General features: G+C 43.4%; 1 protein-coding gene across 4 annotated transcripts in view; it reads left to right on the top strand.

The window, feature by feature from the left end:
• Positions 1-26,791, top strand: part of LOC129710935 (cadherin-18-like) — a 757,826-nt gene that overhangs the window by 584,243 nt on the left and 146,792 nt on the right. For all 4 annotated transcript variants that reach the window (XM_055658245.1, XM_055658266.1, XM_055658256.1 and 1 more), the window contains one exon: positions 6,086-6,205. In XM_055658245.1, the coding sequence (XP_055514220.1) occupies positions 6,086-6,205 (120 nt within the window). The remainder of the gene's footprint in view (positions 1-6,085; positions 6,206-26,791) is intronic.

Below are 26,791 nucleotides of genomic sequence, written 5' to 3'. Positions count from 1 at the left end.
AAAGCCATAAGAAGTCCCGTTTGCAGTTGGCCACAAGCCATGTGGGGGACACAGCAAACATGTGGAGGGACGTGCTCTGGTCAGATGAGACCAAAATTGAAGTTTTTGACCTACATGCAAAACGCTATGTGGCGGAAAACTAACACTGCACATCACCCTGAACACACCATCCCCACTGTGAAACATGGTGGTGGCAGCACCATGCTGTGGGGATGCTTTTCTTCAGCAGGGACAGGGAAGCTGGTCAGAGTTCATGGGAAGATGGATGGAGCCAAATACAGGGCAATCTTGGAAGAAAACCTGTTAGAGTCTGCAAAAGACTTGAGACTGGGGCGGAGGTTCACCTTCCAGCAGGACAACGACCCTAAACATACAGCCAGAGCTACAATGGAATGGTTTAGATCAAAGCATATTCATGACTGTTAGAAAGAAGAATGGCCCAGTCAAATGTCCAGACGTAAATCCAATTGAAACAGAATCTCAGGCAAGACTTGAAAATGATGCTGCCTCCACCACTTCACAGACGCGTAAAGTCCATTTACAATCTGACTGAAGCTTGAGCTATTTTGCAAAGAATAATGGGCAAAAATTTCAGTCTCTAGATGTGCAAATCTGGTAGAGACATACCCCAAAAGACTTGCAGATGTAATTGCAGCGAAAGGTGGTTCTACAAAGTATTGACTCAGGGGGGCTGAATACTTTTGCACGCCACACTTTTCAGGTTTTTTTTTGTAAAAAAATTTGAAAACCATGTATCATTTTCCTTCCACTTCACAATTATGCGCCCACTTTGTGTTGGTCTTTCACATAAAATCCCAATAAAATACATTTACGTTTGTGGTTGTTACGTGACAAAATGTGGAAAAGTTCAAGGGGTATGAATACTTTTGCAAGCCACTGTATATTGTAAATAGCTGCGGTCCCAGCACCGAGTCTTGCGGTACCCCACTAGTCACTGCCTGCCATTCCGAAAGGGACTCGTTAATCCCCATTCTTTGTTTCCTGTCTGCCAACCACTTCTCTATCCATGTCAGCACTCTACCCCCAATACCATATGCCCTAATTTTGCCCACTAATCTCCTATGTGGGACCTTATCAAATATCGAACACTACATCCACTGAAGCTCTACCTTGTCCATTTTCCTAGTTACATCTTCAAAAAATTCCAGAAGATTAGTCAAGCATGATTTCCCCCTCGTAAATCCATGCTGACTCGGACCGATCCTGTTACTGCTATCCAAATGTTCGGCTATCTCATCTTTTATAATTGACTGCAGCATCTTCCCCACCACAGATGTCAGGCTAACTGGTCTATAATTCCCTGTTTTCTCTCTCCCGTCTTTCTTAAAAAGTGGGATAACATTAGCTACCTTTCAATCCACAGGAACTGATCCTGAGTCTATAGAACATTAGAAAATTATCACCAATACAGCCACGATTTCTAGAGCCACTTCCTTAAGTATGCTGGGATGCAGACCATCAGGCCCTGGGGATTTATCAGCCTTCAGTCCCATCGGTCTATCCAACACCATTTCCTGCCTAATGTGGATTTCCTCCAATCCTCCGTCACCCCAGATCCTCTGGTCACTACTATATCAGGAAGATTGTTTGTTTCCTCCTTAGTGAAGACAGATCCAAAGTACCTGTTCAACTCATCTGCCATTTCTTTGTTCCCCATAATAAATTCACCTTTCTCAGTCTTCAAGGGTCCAACTTTGGTCTTAACTATTTTTTTCCTCTTCACATACCTAAAGAAGCTTTTACTATCCTGCTTTATATTCTTGACTAGCTTACCTTCGTACCTCATCTTTTCTTCCCGGATTGCGTTTTTTGGTTATCTTCTGTTGTTCTTTAAACATTACTCAATCCTCTTGCTTCCCGCTCATCTTTGCTACGTTGTACTTCGCTTTAATTTTTATACTGTCCCTGACTTACCTTGTCAGCCATGGTCATCCCGTTCTCCCCTTGGAATCTTTCATCCTCCTAGGAATGAACTGATCCTGCACCTTCTGTATTATTCCTAGAAATACCTGCCATTTTTGTTCCACTGTCATCCATGCTAGTGTATCTTTCCAGTCAACTTTGGCCAGCTCCTCCTTAATGGCCCCATAGTCCCCTTTATTCAACTGCAACATAGAAACATAGAAAACAGATGCAGGAGTAGGCCATTCGGCCCATCGAGCCTGCACCGCCATTCAATATGATCATGGCTGATCATCCAACTCGGTATCCTGTACCAGCCTTCTCTCCATACCCCCTGATCCCTTTAGCCACAAGGGCCACATCTAACTCCGTCTTAAATATAGCCAATGAACTGCGCTCAACTACCTTCTGTGGCAGAGAATTCCAGAGATTCACCACTCTCTGTGTGAAAAATGTTTTTTCTCATCTCGGACCTAAAAGACTTCCCCTTTATCCTTAAACTGTGACACCTTGTTCTGGACTTCCCCAACATATAACCATATAACAATTTCGAACAACATCTGGAACAATCTTCCTGCATCTAGCCTGTCTAACCCCTTAAGAATTTTGTAAGTTTCTATAACATCCCCCCTAAATGTTCTAAATTCTAGCGAGCACAAACCGAGTCTATCCAGTCTTTCTTCATATGAAAGTCCTGACATCCCAGGAATCAGTCTGGTGAACCTTCTCTGTACTCCCTCTATGGCAAGAATGTATTTCCTCAGATTAGGAGACCATAACTGTATGTAATACTCCAGCTGTGGTCTCACCAAAACCCTGTACAACTGCAGTAGAAACTCCCTGCTCTTATACTCAATAGAACCTCCCTGCTCTTATACTCAATAGAACCTCCCTGTTCTCACTGACACCCCCAATCTACCCTTCTCCATCTCCAATTGGAGATTAAACCTGACCATGTTATGGTCACTGCCTTCTAATGGCTCATTTACTTCGAGGTCCTTTATTAAATCCGGTTCATTACATAACACCATATCTAGAATTGTCTTCTCCCTAGTAGGCTCCAAAAAAAGCTGTTCTAAAAATCCATTACGAAGGCACTCTTCAAAGTCACTTTCTTAGGGTCCAATACTAACCTGATTTTCCCAGTCTAGCTGCATGTTGAAATCTCCCATAACAACCACAGCATTACTTTTGCTACATGCCAATTTTAACTCCTGATTCAACTTGCACCCTATGTCCAGGCTACTGTTTGGGGGCTTGTAGAATAGTCCCATTAGGGTCTTTTTACCCTTATAATTCCTTAGTTCTATCCATACTGACTCCACATCTCCTGTTTCAATGTCACCCTTGCAAGGGACTGAATTTAATTCCTCACCAACAGGGCAACCCCACCCCCTCTGCCCACCTGTCTGTCTTTTCGATAGGAGGTATACCCTTGAAAATTCAGTTCCCAGCCCTGGCCCTCTTGCAGCCATGTCTCAGTAATTCCCACAACATCATACTTGCTAGTTTCTAACTGAGCCTCAAGCTTGTCCACTTTATTCCTTATACTTCACGCATTCATATACAGCACTTTGACTTCCGTATTCACTTCCCCCCCCTCGCTCCGCTCACAATTGGCCCTGACCTTACTCTGTTGTCCATTCTCGAGCTTTCCTTACTAATATTTGGAAATCTTTTGTAATTTTTCCTGTAGTCACTTCCCCTTCATCTTTATACTCCCGATTTGTCAATCCCTCCCCCCCACTATTTAGTTTAAACCCACGTGTGTAGCCCTAGCAAACCTGCCTGCCAGAATGTTGGTCCCCCTCCAGTTAAGGTGTAACCCGTACCTTTTGTACAGGTCACCCCTACCCCACAAGAGATCCCAGTGGTCTATAAATCTAAATTGATAGATTTTAGATATAAATGGTCATGACATCAGTGCAGACAAGTGGCGCTGAAGTAAAAGATTAGATGTGATGCTGTAGAATGGTGGAGCATCACAATGGCCCCTCTGATTCAGCATCTTTTTTTTACATTCTAACATTCTTAGGAGGTTCTGACAGTTTTTCAATTTGTACTTTGATTATTGATGGGAAACATACAAGGTATCTATATCAGAATGGGCAGTAATTAGATGCAAGGCAGTTTTATTGTTGTGATTAATTTATACAAACAGCCTTTCATTTATGCTTGTTACTATGAAAGGTCCAAACTGTCATTAAAAATATTTCCAGGACATAGAAATATGTGGCACACGTCCGTCTGTTGTGGCATATTGTGTCTATTCAAATCCGCAGGAAATTCTGACAGAGCTCTGAACTGGGCTTCCACATAACTTGAATTTCAGCCTTCTAATCTCTCAGCTGATTTAGTATAATCATATGTTACACTTTGTTCATTACATTAGCTTTGTCCGCTGTGCAGGACGAGGATTTTTCCCAGCGATGAAAAATAAAAGCGTTATTGGTGTTTAAAAAATGTTGAGATTCTCTCTCCTGAAGGCCACGCCCCTTCCGGAGGGACTATAAAATCCGGAAGTGTTGAGTGCCTCAGTTAGTCTCTGCAAGATGGGGAAAGCGAGAGGCTCACGTCTCTCAGTCTGAGCTGTGAATAACACTGAACATATGTCTGCTAAACTGTGAGTGTGGTTTTACTGAGCTTGAGTGCCCTTAATGTGGTTTGAAAATAAAAATGTGGTTGGTTTGAAGTGAAGCACTGCAAATGGCTGTTGGTGGTGGTTGGTTAGAAGTGAAGCACTGCAAATGGCTGTTGGTGGTGGTTGGTTTGTACTGAAGCACTGTAAATGGCTGTTGGTGGTGGTTGGTTTGAAGTGAAGCACTGTAAATGGCTGTTGGTGGTGGTTGGTTTGAAGTGAAGCACTGCAAATGGCTGTTGGTGGTGGTTAGTTTGAAGTGAAGCACTGCAAATGGCTGTTGGTGGTGGTTAGTTTGAAGTGAAGCACTGCAAATGGCTGTTGGTGGAGGTTACTTGACAACTTCCTGTTTGCATTGTATATTGATTTTAGAAAAAAGGCTGCCACTTAGCCTGTGATTTTTGGTCATCTTACTCAGGCCCCCTCTGCTCATCAGGTGCAGAGGATTCTTCCCATCAATGAAAAATAAAAGTGTTATTAGTGTTTAAAAAATGTTGAGAATCTCTCTCCTGTCAATCACTTGCACTTGAATTTGGTGGCCTTGCACCCAGCTTGAAATGGTATGAAACTGCAATTGAATTAGGTTGTCTTGCACCCTGCTTGAAGTGATTTGAAACTGCACTTGAATTTGTTGGCCTTGCACCCTGCTTGAAATGGCATGAAACTGCACTTGAATTTGGTGGTACACAAAAATGCTGGAGAAACTCAGCGGGTGCAGCAGCATCTATGGAGTGAAGGAAATAGGCAACGTTTCAGGCCGAAACCCTTCTTCAGACAACTGCACTTGAATTTGGTGGCCTTACACCCTGCTTGAAATGGCATGAAACTGCACTTGAGTTTGGTGGACTTGGACTCTGCTTGAAGCGGTATGAAACTGCACTTAAATTTGTGGAATTGCACCCTGCATGAAGTGGTATGAAACTGCACCCTGCATGAAGTGGTATGAAACTGCACTTGAATTTGGTGGCCTTGCACCCTGCTTGAAGTGGTATGAAACTGCACTTGAATTTGGTGGCCTTGCACCTTGCTTGAAGCGGTAGGAAACTGCACTTGAATTAGGTTGTCTTGCACCCTGCTTTGAGTGATTTGAAACTGCACTTGAATTTGGTGGCCTTGCACCCTGCTTGAAATGGCATGAAACTGCACTTGAATTGTGTTGCCTTGCACCCTGCTTGAAATGGCATGAAACTGCACTTGAATTTGGTGGCCTTGCACCCTGCTTGGCGGCATGAAACTGCACTTGAATTTGGTGGCCTTGCTCCCTGCTTGAAGTGGCATGAAAAAAGAGGATTTGCAATATTTGGTTCTCAATGGGCTGTGTGGTTCAAGTGTTGATAATGTAATGGAGTAAAGTTTACTGACATTATTTTCCTTGCAATCAAAATGGTGCATAAAACTGATATCTGTTGTAATACAGTAGTAGATGCATATGTCCAAAACGATAGTAATTCTTAAATCCCAAACGGTATTGAGAAATGTTAAGCACAGTTTCCATTAAACCTTTTTCCCTGTTTCTGTGTGCAGGTACTTCAGTACTTCAGATAACAGCTACAGACGCTGATGACCCTACATATGGAAACAGTGCAAGAGTGGTGTACAGTATCCTGCAGGGACAACCATACTTTTCTGTGGATCCCAAAACAGGTAGAGTTCAAATCCTTTTTTCTCTCTTGAGCAGTGCTTTTGAACAGTGTACTGCAGATCAATGTTACTATTTTTGTAAATGTAATGGGCAATGTTGAAGGAATCAGAATATTTCTGCTGAGATATTCAGACATTGCATATTTGAATTTGCATTATTTCTATTTTATCAGAGCTGAAGATGAGAAATTCACAATGAAATTTGACATTGTTATTCCATGGAAAATGATACTTAGACTTAGAAATTCCTCCTTGGTCAATAAATCAAACACCTCTGTTTAGTAATAGTTATCCATTTGACCTGGTACCCATCCTGCTTGGTTCCATTGACACTGGAGACAAATTCAGAATCAGAGTGAATCTGTGATCGTTACAGTACAGCAGATTTAGCATTACTGAGGGGGGCTAATTCAAGTTTCTTTCTGTGCTGTATGAAAATATGTGAACCTAGATTCACACTTATTTAGTGTTGCAGATTGAAGATGATTTTCAGTTTGCCTGCAACAGTTGCAAAGCTCACTTTTCACAGAATAACCTCTGCTTTGCAAATGCTTTATGCTTATGTCATTGTCTGAAATAATATTACCTGAGATAAGTTTATGTTTCTGGATGAGTATGACTGGTGATCTTATACACGTGTATAAGATCATGAGGGAAATAGATAGAGTGAATGCACAGAGTCTTATACCCAATTGAATAGGAGCCACACATAGGATGGTGGGTATATGGAACAACTGCCAGAGGAGGTAGCTCAGGCAGATACTATAACAACATTTAAAAGACTTTTGAAATGGTACATGGATAGGAAAGGTTTAGAGGAATGTGGGCAAATGTACCCGAAATGTACCTGAAATGCAGGGAGGTGGGACTAGTGTAGGTGTGGCATCGTGGTCAGCGTGGGGAAGTTGGGCCAAAGAGCTTGTTTCCATGCTGTATGTCATTATGACTTTATTGAACTGAAATTCACTATGGAAAATTTGGAAATAAAAACAATGTTGTCTCGATGTCTATCATAGCTGGTAAACCGGGCCCTGAGTCATGACATACATTAGTGTTGCTTAAATATCCTCTGTGCAAACAAAGCTGTCAATTTCATTGCCCGCTACAAGATGTGTGATTTAAAAAAAATCTCTCCCATCAGGCGGTTGCTCAGATTGGAGGATTTCAGTTATGAGGAAAGATTAGATAGGCTGCACTGTTTTTTCCTGGAGCTAAGGATGCTGAGGTGTGACATGGGGAAGCACAGATAGTGTAGATTCTCAGTATCATTTTCCCCTATCAAAGGAGTATCAAAAACAAAAAAAGGTTAATGTGAGGAGAGGGGATTTGAAGGGAACTTTTTTACAAACAGAGAATGGTTGCGATCTGAAACACGCTATGAGGAAATCATGCACTGTGGCTAAGAGACGTTTAGACAGGTGTTTGAAAAGACAAGGAATTGAAGGATAAAGATCTAATGCAGGCAGATGGTAATGGTGTAAATGGGCAAAATGGTTGGCATGGATATGGTGAGCCGAAGAGTCCATTTCTGTGTTGTACAACTCTATAATTCTATAACACTTAAAGAAAGATGCATTCTAAGGTTGAATATTTATTCTCTTCATCATAATTGGAATACTTCTTTGTCTCATTTAAACTAAATAGAATATACAAATAAACAAGTATGAAAGCACAAGTTTCCTGTATTAAACTGTTGGTTGGGTGAGTCGAAGATTAGGATGCATGATACAAACTTTCGTGCCAGTCGTTCAGGACAAAATTTAGGAAATACTTCTACACATAAATTGTTGAAATGCTTGAGACTCTCATTTTCAGATACTAGTTGATTTGAATCTATTGCAAATTATAAATTTAAGATAATTTTTTTGTGAAAGGTGATGGAGTATAGAAGGGTAGAAATGAAGAACTGCAGATGCTGGTTAAGACGCAAAAGGACACCAAGTGCAGGAGTAACTCAGCCCATCAGGCAGCATCTTTGGAGAGTATAGATAGGTGATGTTTCGGGTTGAGAACCTTCTTCAGATTCATCTTCTCCCGGGTAAAGAAGGGTATATGGACTGAAGTCGGAGATCATTCATAGGTTTATTGAACAGCAGGATTGCCTGAAGCAGCTGAGCATATTTTTTTCTGTATCGCTCAAGCATAAGGCTAATAAATGCAATTGAGGAACTTAATCCTTAAAGGAGTATGCATCCAATGGTGCCTGCCATTCACTAGAATTGACCCTGTACCCTTAATTTCAAATGTTATGCTGATAAAGATGCTGAACCTCAGACATCAGAGTGAACAGGACATGTAACAGGATCATTTCGGTATCCAATACCGACGAATTCAGAGGAAAATAAGTTCAGACCCCAAGAATGAAGTGAATAAACATCGAACAGTACAGCATAAGAACGGATGTTCCGGCCCACAATGTCTGTGCTGAACATGCTGCCAAGACCATTTCTTATCTGCCTACAGATAATCCATATTCTTTCATTTCCTGCATATTCATAGGCTTATCCAGAAGTTTATTAAACACCACTCAAATCGGCCTCAAGTTTAACCATCACCCCAAGGCAGAGCATTCCAGGCACCAACCAACATCTGTTAAAACCATGCACCACAGTGGTTAAATTCAACATTAAGGCTGGAAGGAAAGAGAAATACATTTTTTTTAATGGTTGAGCAAAATAAATTAAAAGAAAGAAAAAAATTGTAAAGTAGAATTTTCTTTGACATTTCCCTTAATAGTTATGAATTTGAAGAAAGGAGACTTCATGAATGACTATAACAGGTAACTTTCTTTCTGAACAAGAAAGGTTGATTGGCTGAAATTAACATTTATCGCGCCGTTAGCAATTAATGGGAGAATTCAGCAAGAGGAGCAAATAGGTGACATATTGGTTAACAACTTTATTGGCAGATTGGTGCAATGCAAACAGCTGCTTTTGAATTGTCACGTTTAATCAAGCATTTGATCCTTACTTAAAGTTGTTATACAGTCCATGAATAATCAGCAGTGCAACTGCTTTGGCAATTAGTAGATTTTGTTTCTGCGTGCAATTCTTTCTGCTCTGGTGTTTTGATAATTGTGACAAAATTATTTGATGCCAAAATATATAAGTAAATGCATCGTGGAAGTGTGTAATATAATGTTGTTCAATCAATCAATCAATCAATCAATCAACCTTTATTGTCATCTTGCAAGCAACAGTTGTACAGTGCAAAATGAAAAGACGTTTTCCCAGGGAATACCAGAGCAACGCACATGAAATTTAAAACATTTCACACATAATAACTCTAAAAACAATCCAGTCCCTGATGGAACAGTATAAATAGTTAAAAACAGGTAAAACAACAACGTTAAAATACAGTAAAACCAATCATAAAAATGTCCGGGGCAGCTGATTTGAGTGGCCAGTGCCAGTTATTAAAGTGTCCGTGCCAAGCCGCAGAATCGAGTGACTGTGAGTACTGAGTGACTGTTTAGCAGCCTCACAGCCTGTGGTAGGAAGCTGTTTAGCAGTCTTGTAGTCCGGGCTTTGATGCTGCGATATCTCTTGCCTGATGGCAGGAGATCCAGGTGTATGTGGAGGGGGTGCAGTTTGTCCTTAGCAATTCTCTGAGCTTTTTTCAGACAGCGGCTCTGGAACAATTCTTGTACCGAGGGTAGGGAGACGCCAATTATCCTCTCTGCTCCCCTCACTACCCTCTGCAGAGCCTTCCTGTCCGAGCAGTTGCAGGTGGAGTACCATGTATTTATGCAGTACGCGAGTACAGACTCCACCGTACCCCTGTAGAAAGTCCTGAGGATGTTGGTGGGGAGTGAGGCCTGTTTGAGTTACCTCAGGAAGTGCAGTCGCTGATGGGCCCATTTGACGGTCCCAGTGGTGTTCCTGGACCAGGTGAGACTGTCTGTAATTTGCACACCGAGGAAGTTTATGCTCTGCACTCTCTCCACTGTGGTGCCACTGATGTTGAGGGGTGTATGCTTTGGCTGCGCCCTCCTGAAGTCGACAACCATCTCCTTTGTTTTGTCGACATTTAATTCTAGATTATTTTTGCCGCACCAGTCCACTAGTTGTTTTACTTCCTCCCTGTACATTGATTCGTCATCTCCGCTGATGAGTCCCACCACTGTTGTGTCATCCACAAATTTTATGATCTTATTGTCCCTGAATCTGGCAGCACAGTCATGTGTGAGCAATGTGAACAACAGCGGGCTGAGCACACAGCCTTGAGGGGAGCCGGTGCTCAGCGTGATCGAGCCTGAAGTGTTCTTGCCAACACGGACTGACTGCGGTCTCTCTGTCAGAAAGTCCAAGATCCAGTGACACAGGGTGGTGTTGAGGCCCAGCAGGGTTAGTTTCTCCACAAGTCTCTGTGGGACGATGGTGTTAAACGCTGAGCTGAAGTCAATGTACAGGATTCTGGCGTATGTGTTTTTGTTTTCCAGATGCGTGAGTACTGTGTGCAGCGTGGTAGAGATGGCATTCTCTGTGCAATACCCATTCATACCCATGTGCAATGGAACACTATACTATTTTGTCATAAAAATCTGTTCAAATAACAATTTTCCTTTTAAAACCATTTTCAGTCAACCACTAGACTAAGTGGGACCCGTTGGTTCCTGGTCACATGGGAGGCCTGGTCCCCCAATGCAACCCATTTCGCATCGCAATATTCCACCATTCACCGGTTTCCCCAACGTAACCCGTTCCCCCAACACAATATTCCACCACATACCCATTGCCCCTAACTGCGCAGGCGTGGCTCATTTTTCCTCATCCCTGAGCACTCCTTCCCCCTCCTCTTCATGTGTGGGAGGGGAGGAGGGAAGTGGGGTGTGTGGTGGGGGGGTGTGGGTTGGGAGGGTAGAACGGGTGTGTAGGCAGGGAGGTGTAGAAAGGGGGAGAGGGCGGATGTGGGGGGAGGGCGGATGTGAGGGAAGGGGTGTGTGGTGGGGGGTGTGTGGGGGTGGGAGGAGCTGTGTATGTGGGTGGGAGGGGGAGGAGAGATGGGACGGGGAGGGGGGATGTGTGGGGGGGAGTGGGGTGTGTGTAGGGGAGAGAGGTGTGTGTGGGCAGGGGGATTGTGGCAGGGGGGGTGTGGGCTGGGGGATTGTGGGGGAGGGGTGTGTGGGGCAGGAGGGGTGTGTGTGCGAGCGAGGGGTTGTGGGGGTGTGGGATGTTGAAGCAGGGGGGATTGTGGAGGGAGGGATGTGGGGGTGGGTGAGTCGTGGGGAGTGGTGTGGGAGAGTGGGGGAAGGGGGTGTGTGTGGGCAGGGGATTGTGGGGGTGGAGGGTGTGGGGGGGGGGGGGGGGTGTTCTGGGGGGAGGGGGGTCACACTTCCAACAGCGGCAGGCGCGGGCACACCGCGACGCCCTGTGTCTCCCTTTCAAGGGAGATGCTAAAAATGCATTTCGTTGTCTCTGTACTGTACACTGACAATGACAATAAATTGAATCATTTCATTTCATTTCATTTCAGAAGCAGGCAAACGATAGCCAAACTTGGCCTGGGGCTCACGGCTGTTGCGGTCCGGATTTGCCCCCAGTTCTACTCCCAGAGCGGGGCCAAGTAAATTGAAGATAGACACAAAATGCTGGAAAAACTCAGCGGGACCGGTAGCATCTCTGGAGAGAAGGAATCAATGACGTTTCGAGTTAAGACCCTTCTTTTCAGACTGAAGAAGTCTCAACACGTAACGTTACCCATTGCTTCTCTCCAGAGATACTGCCAGTCCCGCTGAGTTTCTACAGTTTTGTGTCCATCTTCAAATGACGTCACCAGCTCCAGATGGTCTGTGTATTCGTAAAATCGCGCGCGACCTTCGCGGGACCGTCGCGGCTCAAGGCGACCATTAGGTCGCGTAATTTGCGTGCCAAGGACACGTAAGTGGGACAGTCCTTTAAAAGAGGGGGGGAGAGGGGGGAGAAGAGGGGAGAAGGAGTGGAGACAACTTTTAAGAAGCCAGTGATACAGGGCTGTGAATCCTGGCGAACATTAACATTACCGGTCGGTTATCCTTGGCTCTAAACACTACCGCTTACGGTTTTTTTTCCCCCAATGAGCCAAAAAATTCACCGGTCAACACTGGCTACAGCCTACGAGAACGTCCAAGAACCTTCAACCTCCTGCAAACCCACTAGGACCTCCTGGCGACCCACCTATGGCTCGAGAATTCTCGCTACTCTCCATGGCGGCTTCATTCTAGTCGCCACTAATCTTCCAACATGTTAAAATATTCACGGTGACCATAATGAGGCCGCGACTAGTTCCCAGAAGGCAGGAACTCCTCGTGACCATGAAGGTGACTCCCCGACAACCTCCCGCAAACATGCGGCGACCATGTGGCGACTGTATAGTCTCCTGCAGTCGCCTAAAAAGTCGCCTAAGTGGGACAGGCCCATAACAGTACTGTGGTTGGACGTCACGGCAAGACAAAGCAGTAATGTGAAGACAGAATGTAGAAACAAAGAACTGCAGTTAAATGTAAGGGCAGAGTGTGGGTAGGGATTATAAAGAGAGATATAAGTGGAAACAGTATTAAGTTAAGACAGAGATACTCTATAGAGGGTTCAGTAACAGCATTTCCAGAGAAAACCTAAACAACCGAGGGTGCTTCCACTAAAGTATGATTGCATAGGCAGCTAACATGAGAAAGAGACAAAGTTGAAGAGTAATTGTATGATTAGACGAAATGGCAGGGTTAAGGTAGAACAAGACTATAAAGAATATTAAATATAATATTTTTCTTGCTGCTTAATTTCCCTGAGGTAAAACTCCTTCACTTTTCCATTTAAGCCATCTGGTAAAGATTGCCTGCAGGCCCCAGTGACGTTGCCCAGACCTGACATGCATATATCAGAGGGAATTGCACTTGGTTTGGGTAAGTGTTCAGAAGAGCAGGTATAAATAAAACTCTAAGATAGACACAAAATGCTGGAGTAACTCAGCAGCATCTCTGGAGAGAATAAATTGGTGACGTTTCGGGTCGAGACCCTTCTTCAGAGTGATGTCAGGGGAGAGGGAGATAAATGTCAGATTTCAGCTGTTGCAAGTAGCCTGAGCAACCTTATCTATCCACTTGGCTACTTGCAATTGGAAAGGTAAGGTCCAAGTCATTCCCTGCATAGTGGTCTTGTGTGCACCTCCTGCAAGATTAGCCCGGTGGGATGTCCCAGAAACCAAACCCAGTAAATATCTACATGTCATTAAGATCAAATTGGAAGTCAGCCAATGGCTTTAAAATGAGTTCTGGGAATTAAATTATCTTGGGCTGTAACAGCTGAACTTCAGACACACACACTGAATACACAGTCACAAGTAAAATCGAAGGCAAGGAGGAATCTGACTCTAAATCCATTTTGGCAATTGAAAACTATCAGCTTTGACCTTAAATTGGAGTAATTAATTCACAGGTAACAGTAACATTTAAGTGGATTTCTCCTCCCGAATGTAAGATTTTTTTTTTTTAATAATCATACTTTAATCCTATGCATGTATTATATATTAATTAACACCTCCATGAGACCGGCAGAGGTTTAATTAAAAGATGTGCATTGGTCTGGAACATTTAAAACAAGTGAAGAATTTATAGAGGAAAATTATCACAGGGAGTCCTTCATCTCTTTCGTTTTGGTTCATTGTTAATCACCGTGCAGCTAACAGCAACCTGAAATAATAAAAACCAGGCAGTTGCCCATCGGCAGAGTCATTGTCATTTTGTGAGCACTGGTTCTGCTAATGATCATTGAGGGTCACAGTTGTACGGAAAGAAATCAAGACGAGGACATCTAATCTATAGTTCGTGATACAAAATGCAAATAGGGGTGCTGGCCAGCAGATGTGGACCATCAGCAGCTTGGAACCATTCCAGACAATGGAACCAGGAGCTAGGACACGATTAATAGCTGCATATCAAATCTCCCACATGTATTTAGCATCATAATCAAAAACTAATTTCTGTCCAACGAGTTTGAGGAATACCAGTTGATTGCATGTCTATTCCTTGGGTCCCACACTACACAAGCAAGTGTCTGTTCGTAGCTTTAATAAAGCAAAGGATGAACAAGAAATGATAGTGATTGTTCCACAGAGCCAATACTTATTTTTCAAACCCAAACCAAATATCTATCCAGAAAATTATATTCAAGATTTACTTCATTGTATCTTCAGTGATACAAAATAATCCTGAATGATCACATGTGCATATGTATATCTTTGGACTGCTCCACAATTAAATGTGAAAAATATCCACTTCATCTGATGGTGACAAATTTCTGCTCCGATTTTCGTTTCAGCACCTTAATGGGCCTGTCCCACTTACGAGACTTTTTCGCTGACTGCCGGCACCCATCATAGGTCGTTGCAGGTCGCCAAAAATTTTCAACATGTTGAAAATCCAGCGGTGACCAGAAAGATGCTACGACTCTTTGGGCGACTGAGGAGACTACTCACGACCGTACAGGCTCACGACCGTACAGGTGACACCCTGGCGACAAGTCGCGGTGTGAAGCCTGTATGATAATGAGTAGTCGCCCAAAGAGTCACACCTTGTTCTGGTTAGCCGCTGAATTTTCAACATGTTGAATATTTTCGGACATCTAAGGACATGGGAAATGCAGTAGAATGGGTTGAGAAGGAAAAATAGATCAGCCATGATCGAATGGTGGATTAATCTCAATAGGCAGAATGGCCTATTCGGCTCATACGTCTTGTGGTCTTATGCTACTTCTTTTGTTTATGATACATATAAATAACTTGGAAATAAATGTAGATGAGTTAGTTAGTAAGTTTGCAGATTATGCCAACATTGCTGGGGTCATTGACTGTGAGGAAGGATGTCAAAGTATACAGTGGGATATAGATCATCTTCAGAAATGGTGGAGATATGCCAGATGAATGTTAATCTCAGCAAGTGTGAGACGTTGCACTTTGAGAGGTCAAATGAATAGGAAAATATATAATTAAAAGCTAAACCCTTAAGAACATTGATGTACAGAGGGATATTGGGGTTTGGTGCATGGTTCTCTGAAAGTAGCAATACAAGTAGATAGAGTGGTAAAAAGGCATATGGTATGCTTACCATTGATCGAGACATTGAGTAAAAAAGCCAGGAAATCATGACGCAGCTTTATAAAACTTTGGTTGTGTTGCATCTTGAGTATTGCATGCAATTCTGGTAACTAAATACAGGAAGGATGTGGATCTTTTGAAGTGAGTGCAGAGGTCATTTACCAGGACAATGCATAGATTAGGGTATATTAGCTATGAAGAGAGATTGGATAGACTTGGATAGTTTTCTCTGGAATGCCAAAGGTCAACTATATAAAATTAAGAGAGGCATAGATAGGGTAGACAGTTGGAATCTTTTTCCCCATGATGGAAATATCAAATACCAGAGGACGTAGCTTTATGGTAAGAATGGAAAAGATTAAAGGAGATGTGTGGGGCAAGATTTATATATATATATATATATATATATATATATATACGAGAGTAAAAAAAATTTTAATCGGTAAATATATATATATACTGATTTAAAAAAAATGTTTACTCTCGTTTGTCATATTATTTAGTGTGCTATGTTTACATATTCTGTTATGCTGCAACAAGTAAGAATTTAATTGTTCTATCTGGGACATATGACAATAAAACACTCATGACTTGACTCTCGAGTACCTGGAACGCTCTGCCAAGCGTGGTGGTGAAGGCAAATGCGATAGTAGCATTTAAAAGGCTGTTAGATAGGCACATGGATATGCATGGAATGGAGGGATATGGATTATGTGCAATCTGATAAGAGTTTGGCTCTGCCTTATGTTCAGCACAGACATTGTGGGCCGAACCTATTCCTGTGCTGTATGGTTCTATGTTTTGCTTTCCATTTGGAGTCCTTTAGCCTCATAAATATAGCTTGGGGCTTAATAATGGATATGTTGCCTATTCAGTGCTCCATCTGGAAACATATTTCTTGGCATTTACTTCTGCGTTTGATAAAGTGAGTTATGTTATTCACAATGAACTGGAATGGACAATGAATCCCAGCGGTGTAACATAACAAGCTATTCTGGATTTGAACTACTCCAGACATGGTGGAATTCCGTATGTGCATGATTGGACCAAAAGACTATTAAGATATTGTTGCTCAACCTCCCCTCTGAATACTAAATATCAGAAGGCTTCCTGAGAGATTTTAAAAACAGGAGAAGCCTGTCGGTTTCATTGAGGCTCTCCTGATTTTTTTTGTCATCAACATCTAAGTTATTAATGGATTTCAGTTTGTTTGATCTTGTACTACAGTAATAATGTGTCAATCCCATTGTTTCAACATTGAAGTTCCCGTTAATAATGCAAGGAACTTGCTGCATTTCATTGTGCCCTAATTTAGAGTTCCCCAGAAGCATAACTGACTCCCGTGATTACTCAAATTGGACAAGAAACATTTGATATGGTATTGAGAAGGTGAAAGCCATGCATCAGGAGCATCTAGTAAGACCACCTGCACATTCCGTTTGACATTTCCTGTCCCATCTGTGGATGTGGTTCATTAACATTCCCACCTTAGAACCCACACAACTAGACTGGAATCAACACATTTGTGATCCCGAAGGACTGCGTAAGATAAGGAAGGAGAATTTGATAAGACATCGCTGTTTGCTGATACTTCTCCTGAAACATACGTTCATCCTTGTTGCTCGGCATTATGTTCTGCTTGCAGCAATCAATGGGGGCTGGCAAATTGCTAGTTTTATGCCTGAGCTGCTTCTCAGAGCGGTGCTGTTTTGAGAACGTACGAGCTCGCACTTTGCCATATTTCTTGGCATTTACTTCTGCTTTTGATAAAGTGAGTTATGTTATGCACAATGGCTTGGAAGACACATCTAGCTCTTTGCATATTGTCGGTGACAAGTAAATTGATGAAGTCCCTTAGCTTCTGCTGCTCTGGTTTCTTTCCTAAGGATATGGGCAGCTTCTGTTATATCTACCATGGAGTTCTGCTTTCAACAGCATTTAGGAGCTGTGACATCCTCTCCTTTTAATGCCATTGTACAATCAGACCCACAATTTGCTCTAAATTGGTGTCCTCCATCAACCTACAGAAAAAAGAGCAGGGGATAATTAACTGGGCATGTTATTGCTCAGAATGTTTATGATGATAAACTGGGTAAAACCAGAGCATCAAGGATCCACTCATCATTGTTAACAAAGTCATGTGCTGTTCCATCATCCATGTGTGACTTAGCTGGGCGATGATCAGACCATGTCTTCACTCTAATAACCAAGCTGAGGAGATGACTCCACATTGTCACAACTGCATCATTCATGCAGCAAACTTGTTTATAAGGAAGAGCACTATCAAAGCAATTTCTTGACCAAAGCTAGATCAGGGAATCCTGTGCGTAAAGCTATTAAATTAAATGAAAAAGGTTGTACTATTCTGCTGCACAATGTACAATTATGATGTGTAGGAAACAGCGGCTCTTTAAAGAGAAATAACAAGATATGCACTTTTGCACTTTTCAAAACGCCAGAATATCCCTAAACAATTTTAGCTACTACAAGTTTTTCAAGGCTAATCATTGTTATACAGTTGTAACTTTTGTGGTCAACGATAAAATCATGTTACATATTGATAACAATAAATATACCTTCTTTCAACAGTGAGGGCAAGGTAGCATTGCATACCTCTAACCACACTAACATGCAGTCAAGTGGAATATTGACCCAGAGATATGAGTCCAAATGCCACTTGTCAATTGGGGTATATTAATACCAAAGACTGGATACATTTTGGAATATTGAGGTGACTGAAATTATCAGATTATTAAAGGACCCATCGGCTTCACTAAGGAGTAAATCAATGAGTCAGGCAGCATCTGTGGAGGGAATGGATGTGATGTTTCAGCCTTCTTCAAACTGAATCTTACGAAAGAAGAAGAACCTCCAAAGCAATCATACTTTGAGGAAGTTTCATGGTGGAGCAGTAAAATGGAGATGCAAGGACCTGCAAATGCTGGAATCTTGAGCAAAGCACAAAGTACTGGAATAACTCGGGGTCAAGCAGCATCTGTGGAGGGAATGGATAGTCAACGTTTCAGGTTAGGACCCTTCTTGAGACTGATTCAACTAATGTTCTTCAGGTAAGGAACGCCTGCCGGTCTGTTTCTCCACCCCCAGCTATGCTCATAACTGCCTTCTGAACTGCCCAGTAAGCCACTCTGTTGAGGGGGTAATTAGAAAGGGACAATAACAGCTATCTTGCCAATGGTATACACATCTCTGGAACCAATGCACAACTTGAAGGGCTTTGATGATACAAACTTTGCTTTTCCCAATGTCAGTTGTCATCTGGCATCTGCTGTAGGGGATCTGTGGCATCACGCTGGCTAACAACCAATTAGACTGAAGAATTCTCAGGGATGCCAAACAGATAGAAATTGTTCAACTAAAAATAGCAATATTTTATAGAATGAAATAAAGCTTGGGGGCATGAATGTTATTAAGGTCGTTCAAATATTGTAAAAAAAAACCTTTGGCATGCAATTTAAAAACAAATTAACAACTGTGAGGGCATGAACATCGACACATAGTTTTTCAGGAACATACATGTGATTCAGCTGTGTTATGACTTGAACTGTCGTCAGTTCAACAAAATTGGCAACAGCTTAGCTGGTGGAGGAGCAGATTCCTGATTTCCATCTTCATCTCTATGGCCCAGAAATTGTCTCAGATTGTTTCTGTCATAAGGTCATTAGAGCATAAGGAAAAGGAGTAGAATTAGGCCATTCGGCCCATCAAGTGTACTCCCCATTCAAACATGGCTGATCCCTCCTAACCCCATTGTCCTGCCTTCTCCCCGTAACCTCTGACACCTGTAACAATCAAGAATCTATCTATCTCTGTCTTAAAAATATCCCCTGACTTGGCCTCTGCAGCCTTCTGTGGCAGAATTCCACAGATTCACCACCCTAAATAAATGTTTCCTCCTCTCCATCCTAAAGGAACGTCCTTTAATTCTGAGGCTATGTCCTCTAGTTCTAGACTCTCTCACTAATCATGGTGAGAACAGAGACTTATTGTTACGGGCCTGTCCCACAGGCTATTTTTAGGCGACTGCCGGTGGCTGTCATAGTCATAGAAGGTCGCCGAAAAACCGGCGACTGGACCCCCCTTCGACATAAAATTTGATATAGAATCATTACTTTAACAACAAAAAAAATCCGAAGTTAGCATTGGCGACAACCTACGTCGCCTGGCGACAACCTACATTAACCTGGCGACAACCTATGTTAACCTGGCGACAACTAAGACAGCACCTACGTCAAGCTATGCTCATTGGCGTCAAACCCACTGTCGCTGACTGTCTCCGAAAAATGTTCATCATGTTGAAAATCCAGCGGCGACCAGAAAGACGTTACGACTCTTTAGGTGACTGAAGAGATTACACTCGACCATACATGTGACACCCTGGCGACCATGTGGCAACAGCCTAGTCGCCTGCAGTCGCCTAAAAAATAGCCTAAGTGGGACAGGCCCTTAATTCTTACTGCAAATTCCAAGGCATTGCAGGAAATAAAACTGTCAATTGGTGCACAGCAAGCTGCTGCCAACAACTATTTAATTATGATGAAATAATAATCCACAAATAGCAATTTTACAATGAAGGTGCCATGACTGCCTATCAACAGTGCCTATTACAGTGAGTTAATTAATTAGAAAGTAGTGAAAGCATGGAAAATTGTTAAAATATTTCCAAGACTTTAAATGAATGTTTAAGTAACAATTTTTTAAAGAACAAACCTGAGAGTGTGATAGGAAGTCAGCCTCAGGAAATAGGAGAGTACGAATACGTTTGTGATGAACTCTGTACTTGCTAAGGTCCTTACTTGCAGTTATACATCTAACTTCTTTGTTGAAGCTTTGTGTCATATGAAAGATTTCTCAGTCCCTCTTATAGCTCAGGCTCAAGGATTAGGAAGAATACAGATTATGTTTCAAGGATGGAGGAGATTTGGGGGAGGAAGGGTTTTGTTATCACTGTGACATTCTCTGACCCTTCTTGCCTTGAATTCTGCCAGCAACTCATTAATAATTACACAGATTAATAATTTCCGCCGTGGTCACTTTATTGTTGCTTCCATGCTGAAGGTTGCCTTTTCCTCAATTCTCGTGGTGTGCGTACAGATGCAAGTGAAATTTTATACAATAATTTATTTTAGCCCCTTAAGAGCTCTAAGCGAATAGTCACATAAATTAACCCTGTAAAATAGCCCAAGATGCCAAAATTACTATATCCCTCTCCTTCCAAAGAAAGTACATCATTTAGGTGAGTCATTTGGTAAGTCATTTGTCTTTGAAATTGCCCTTTAATGACAACTGACATTTAGTGTAGGAAATGTCTACTGCTGCATAATTGGAGGGTGTCCCTACCACTGGGCCCTGGACACCTCAACATCTATCTCGTCAAGCGCCCTCCGGATCTTATGTGTTTGCATAAGGGCACCCATCATTCTTCTAAAGTTTAAGGAATACAGACCCAAACTGTTTAACCTCTCATGGTGGGACAACCCTCTGTTGTAGAAATTTGCCTGGTGAATCTCCTTTGGACTGCCTTCAATGTTGTTTCATCTTCTTTGATGTAAGAATACCAAAACAATGTACAGCATTCATGGCATAATCTTACCAACCTCCTGTACAACTGCAACAATCTCCCTGTTCTTAAATGTAAACCCCATCATGCCAAGGCCAAAATCCCATTTGCCTTCATTACTTTGTTACTTTCATTACTTGGCTATGGAAATGGTGCACAAGAGGTTTACCAGAATTAAGTCTGATTAGAAGGTATTAGCTACAGGGAGCGGTTGAACAGACTGGATTATTTTCACTGGAATGCCCGAGGTTGCAGGGAGACCTCCAAGAAGTGTATTAAATTATGAGAAGCATAGATAGGATAGACAGTCAGAACATTTAGTTTTAAATCAAATACTAGAGGGCATTTCTTAATGAAAGAGGGCAATTTTTTGTATAAATATTATTCATGTGCCTTCCCTTCTCATTATAAATCTTTATTATTTACGAGACCAACTAGGACCCATTGGGTTCCTGTCACACGGGAGGCCTGGTCCCCCAACGTAACACGTTCCCCAACGCAATATTGCCACACTAACCCTTAGTCCCCATGGGAGGCATGGTTCTCCATCTGAAGCCATTCCTGAATGTAAGATTCCAGCACTACCCTACCTCCCTTAGCAGTGGATTTTAAAATAAATTCCATTTGCACCTCCCTGCCTGCTGCAGCAGCTCCAATTGCAATAACAATTGCGTTACCCCTTCTGTTGAATTTGCCCTCCACCTCCTGTGGAAGGACTGTTCAGAGTGTTCCTGTCTTGAAACTTTGTATCGAAGTGTGTTGGATGCTGTGAGGAATGATTTAACAGTAAAAATCTTGTGAAAGTTGGCATTTTAAAAGCTTTAATCGGGAATAACGTGAAATATGGGATCCAATCTTAAGTGAACCTGATCACTGCCTGGAGGGGAAAAATGTGTCAGAATATGTAAAAATGTACGCGCTACCGCTTAGCGTTTTGGTGGATATACAAAAACACACAAATATACACACATACAAGATGAGATTTTTAAGCTAAATGTGACCCGTTGGATCCTGTCCCCCTCAACCCGCTGTTGTGGGTTGGAGGGGTGGGGTTGGGGGCCTGTGGTGTCACACACAAACACTAACCACCCCCTTGATATTATATATATATTATTCATTCGCTCATTTTCCCCCATCCCCTGCCCTATCCGCATGCATAGCCCCCAACTGCGTAGGCATGGCTGGAGAGGGAGGGGGAGAGGTAGAGAGGGTGAGGGAGGTAGAGAGGTAGGGGGGTAGATATTGAAGGTTGGGGGGGGGGCATGGCATCACAGGGCAGGGCTGGTCCCCAAACAAAATACTTCACCACTCACCCTTAGGTCCCAATACTTACCACTTCCTAGAGAGGGGGGGGGGGGGGGGGGGGGTGGTAGAGAGGGAGGGGGGGTAGAGAGGGAGGGGGGGGCAGAGAGGGAGGGCGGCAATGGGGGCGGGGCAAAGAGATGGGGAACATGGAGTGAGGGAGGGCAGAGGCAGTGGGGTAGAGGGAGTGTGAATAACCCGGGGTAGGGGGAGGGTGGGGGGGGCTGTGGCACGAGAGTAGAAGTGGCAAGCCCAGTTCAACTATTGCCGGGCCAACCGACAGGCCTCACCTTTTCGGTCTCAATGCCTCCTTGATGATCACCTAAAAACCCCAGCCGGGGCAATGTGGCAGCAGCGGGGGGGGGTGAATATCCCGGTGGGTGTTGGCTGCCGTTTCGAGCTGGGGTTGGCGATTCTTCTGCAGCAGTGGGGGCGGGGGGTGCGGGAGGTTACTCAGACTCCCACCCACCCCCCCCCCCCCCCCCCCCCCGGGTTATTCACACCCCCCCCCCCCACTTCCCCGCCTGTGGGTTATTATGTGAGGGAATTGAATGTAACATCTCCAAGTTTGCGGATGACACCAAGCTGGGGGGCAGTGTTTGCTGTGAGGAGGATGCTAGGAGGCTGCAAGGTGACTTGGATAGGTTGGGTGAGTGGGCAAATGAATGGCAGATGCAGTATAATGTGGATAAATGTGAGGTTATCCACATTGGTGGCAAAAACAGGAAAGTAGACTATTATCTAAATTGTGGCCGATTAGGAATTGGGGAGATGCAACGAGACCTGGGTGTCATGGTACACCAGTCATTGAAAGTAGGCATGCAGGTGCAGCATAGAAACATAGAAACATAGAAAATAGGTGCAGGAGTAGGCCATTCGGCCATTCGAGCCAGCACCGCCATTCAATATGATCATGGCTGATCATCCAACTCAGTATCCTGTACCTGCCTTCTCTCCATACCCCCTGATCCCTTTAACCACAAGGGTCACATCTAACTCCCTCTTAAATATAGTCAATGAACTGGCCTCAACTACCTTCTGCGGGAGAGAATTCCAGAGATTCACCACTCTCTGTGTGAAAAATGTTTTCCTCATCTCGGTCCTAAAAGATTTCCCCCTTATCCTTAAACTGTGACCCCTTGTTCTGGACTTCCCCAACATCGGGAACAATCTTCCTGCATCTAGCCTGTCCAACCCCTTAAGAATTTTGTAAGTTTCTATAAGATCCCCCCTCAATCTTCTAAATTCTAGCGAGTACAAACCGAGTCTATCCAGTCTTTCTTCATATGAAAGTCCTGACATCCCAGGAATCAGTCTGGTGAACCTTCTCTGTACTCCCTCTATGGCAAAAATGTCTTTCCTCAGATTAGGAGACCAAAACTGTACACAATACTCCAAGTGTGGTCTCACCAAGACCCTGTACAACTGCAGTAGAACCTCCCTGCTCCTATACTCAAATCCTTTTGCTATGAATGCTAACATACCATTTGCCTTCTTCACTGCCTGCTGCACCTGCATGCCTACTTTTAATGACTGGTGTACCATGACACCCAGGTCTCGTTGCATCTCCCCCTTTCCTAATCGGCCACCATTCAGATAATAATCTACTTTCCTGTTTTTGCCACCAAAGTGGATAACCTCACATTTATCCACATTGTACTGCATGGCAGTGAAGAAAGCAAATAGTATGTTAGCATTCATAACAAAAGGATTTGAGTATAAGAGCAGGGATGTTCTGCTGAAGTTGTACAGTTTATTTCCGATCGGTGGAATATTACAAACTCATGAAGGTTTAAAACATCGTGAGATAGTAAAGCCCAGGTGGCGGGGCTAAGTCCACAAGCCATGTGAAGCCGGGGGGAAGTTGCTGTGTGGAGCCGGGGGGGGGGGGTCGGGGGGGGGGGGGTGTGTGGAGTTGGGGAATCCGCTGAGTGGAGCCGGTAGGTGCTATGTGGTGCCGCTGCCAGAGGTCGCTAAGTGAAGTCCCTCCCCCCAAACACCACCATTCCCCCCATAACCCCCCACCCCCCTTCCACCTCCTCATTCTCCCCCCTTCCCCCACACAAAGTGGAGTCCCTCCCCCAAACCACCCACCCCCTCCCCCAAACCACCCACCTCCTATATATTAGGAGTTACCATTTAACTCCTAATATACAAGCCGCTTTATCATGGTGAATATTTTGCCTTAGATATATTTTAGTCCATTTTCCCTACCCTGGCTTACTTTTTTTTTAATCACACCATAATATTAGATGCCAGAATCAATTAGCTTGCCACTCCAAATCTTTCCAAGGACATTGAATATCTTGCATAATTTGCCCTCCCTACAAAGTGAAAACAAAGTGGTAATTGAACAGTTTGTTCTATGATTTAATGCTGTTACAAATATCAAATATGTTGGGTTCTCTGTAGCTGTATACTGTATATGACCGAAAGCACACAAGGATTAATTACACCATAATGCCATTTTAATTGGGCTAATGCCACAAGTGACAAAGTCACTGACATTGCTAAGCAGTCAGAAGTCTGTGAGAAGGACAAAATGCCCTCAGGGAAGCCGACATCTTTCCTTTGAGAGCCTTAAGGGCCTGTCCCACTTGGGCGTCATTTGCGTGTAATTTACGCAACATCATTTACACGTCACTATGCACAACGCACGCGTCATGCTGCCCACGTATTGCCGCCCACATGATGCGCGCATTACGCGCGCATGGTACATGGTGACTTAGGCAGTGACGTGCGGTCGCACGCGATGCCCCAGGATTTTGGGATGTACAAAATCTTCGCACGCCGTCTGCGTGACGCGCAAATGACGCCCAAGTGGGACAGGCCCTTTAAGCCCCAACAGTATTCTTCTCCAGGATCCGATGAATAAAGATGCAGTCTTAGTCTGGTTTGGACAGTCCTCAAGCTAGATCTATGTGAATCTATGCTATGAATTGTCAAGGACAGTTCACCGCCAACAGCAGCTTTGAACGGAGAGAATAACTGGTGGATATTCTGTCTATCGTACTTGACAAGATGCAACATCATAAGATAATATGTAACAAAAATCTAATGGTATTGGAAGTAATATATTGTAATGGATAATGGATCAATTGGTTAACAGGAAAGAGTATAATGTATTTGGATTCACAGCTGATTGGCAAAACATAACCTGTGCTGCCCCAGAAGTATTTGTGCTTGGTCCTCAACTTTTACAGCTTATATTAGTAATAACGTGGATGAAGGTGGCAAAATTATTGTAAATTTGATGATGGCAAATAGATAGGTAGGACTGCAAGTTTTGAGGATGTTACAAAGGATGTGCATGGGTTAAGTGTGTGGGCAAAGATCTGGCAAATGGAATGCACCATGAGAAAATGTGATCTTTGGACTTTAGAGATACAGTGTGGAAACAGCCCCTTCAACCCACCAAATCCACCAACCAGCAATCACCCTGTACAACTAGTAGTATCCCTACACACTATGGATACTTTTTAGCAGAAGCCAATTACCCTACAAACCTGTATAATCTTTAGGAGGAAACCGGAAAACCGGGAGAAAACCCAGGCAGTCAGAGAGAGAACATGCAAACTCGATACAGTTAGCACCCATGGTAGATGAGGTTGTAAGACAGCAACTCTACCACTGTGCCACCCGTTGTATTAGGAAACATGAAAAAAATAGAATTTTATCTAGAAGATTGCAAAGATGCAGAGGGATCTGGATATCCTAGTTCTTTGCAAAAGGGTAGTATGTGGATGAAGCAAGTAACTAGTGAAGCTAACAGAATGTTATTGGTAGTGGAATTTAATTCAAAAATATAGCGGCTATTCTTCATTTATATAAGACATTGATAAAATTACATCTATCTATACTATTACTAAAACTCTCATCTTGTCCTCTTCCTGTTTGCGTTGTTTTAAAATTTGTGCAAAAACGGTAACCTATATCTCTAGGATATTTTCACCACCTTACTCACCGTTTGCCTCTGCTCCAAGCGCACCAAGTTTTGTTCCGATCGGTGAAATATTACAAAAGTTATTGGTCTGCTATTTGCCGGGACTGTGACACCCCTTCCAGCACCCGATGTCAATCACTGGCGCCCAGAATAAAGCTGAAGGAACAGAGTGTGTGCTGTGTTCCGCGGGCGGGGGCTGGCTGTGTTCACAGGCTGGCTGTGTTCATAGGCGGGGGCAGGCTATGTTCCACGGGAGGGGGCTGATTGTGTTCACGGGCTGGCTGTGTTCATAGGCGGGGGCAGGCTATGTTCCACGGGAGGGGGCTGATTGTGTTCACGGGCTGGCTGTGTTCCATGGGGGGGGGCTGGTTGTGTTCGCGAGCTGGTCTTGTTCGCCGGGCTGGCTGTGTTCGCGGGCGGGGGAACGGGTTGCGTTGCAGGAACAGGTGAATGGTGGAATATTGCATTGGGGAATGGGTTGCATTGAGGGACCAGGACTCTAGTGTAACTGTGACCTAACGGGCCCCACTTAGTCTAGTCTAGTCTAGATTTAACTTACAATTAAAACACAAAGTACTTATTCTATAACTCCAAGATAAGCGCTCAACGAAGAAAATCACGCCCAAAACCAAAGTATTATCTAACTAAATACACCAACTTATAATAAATAACTCCATATGCAACAAAAAAAACCAGCTAC

This window comes from Leucoraja erinacea, chromosome 2 (assembly GCF_028641065.1).
Source record: "Leucoraja erinacea ecotype New England chromosome 2, Leri_hhj_1, whole genome shotgun sequence".
Classification (NCBI taxonomy): domain Eukaryota; kingdom Metazoa; phylum Chordata; class Chondrichthyes; order Rajiformes; family Rajidae; genus Leucoraja; species Leucoraja erinaceus.
Note: the sequence above shows the minus strand (reverse complement) of the source record. Positions and strands in the feature narration are given on the sequence as shown.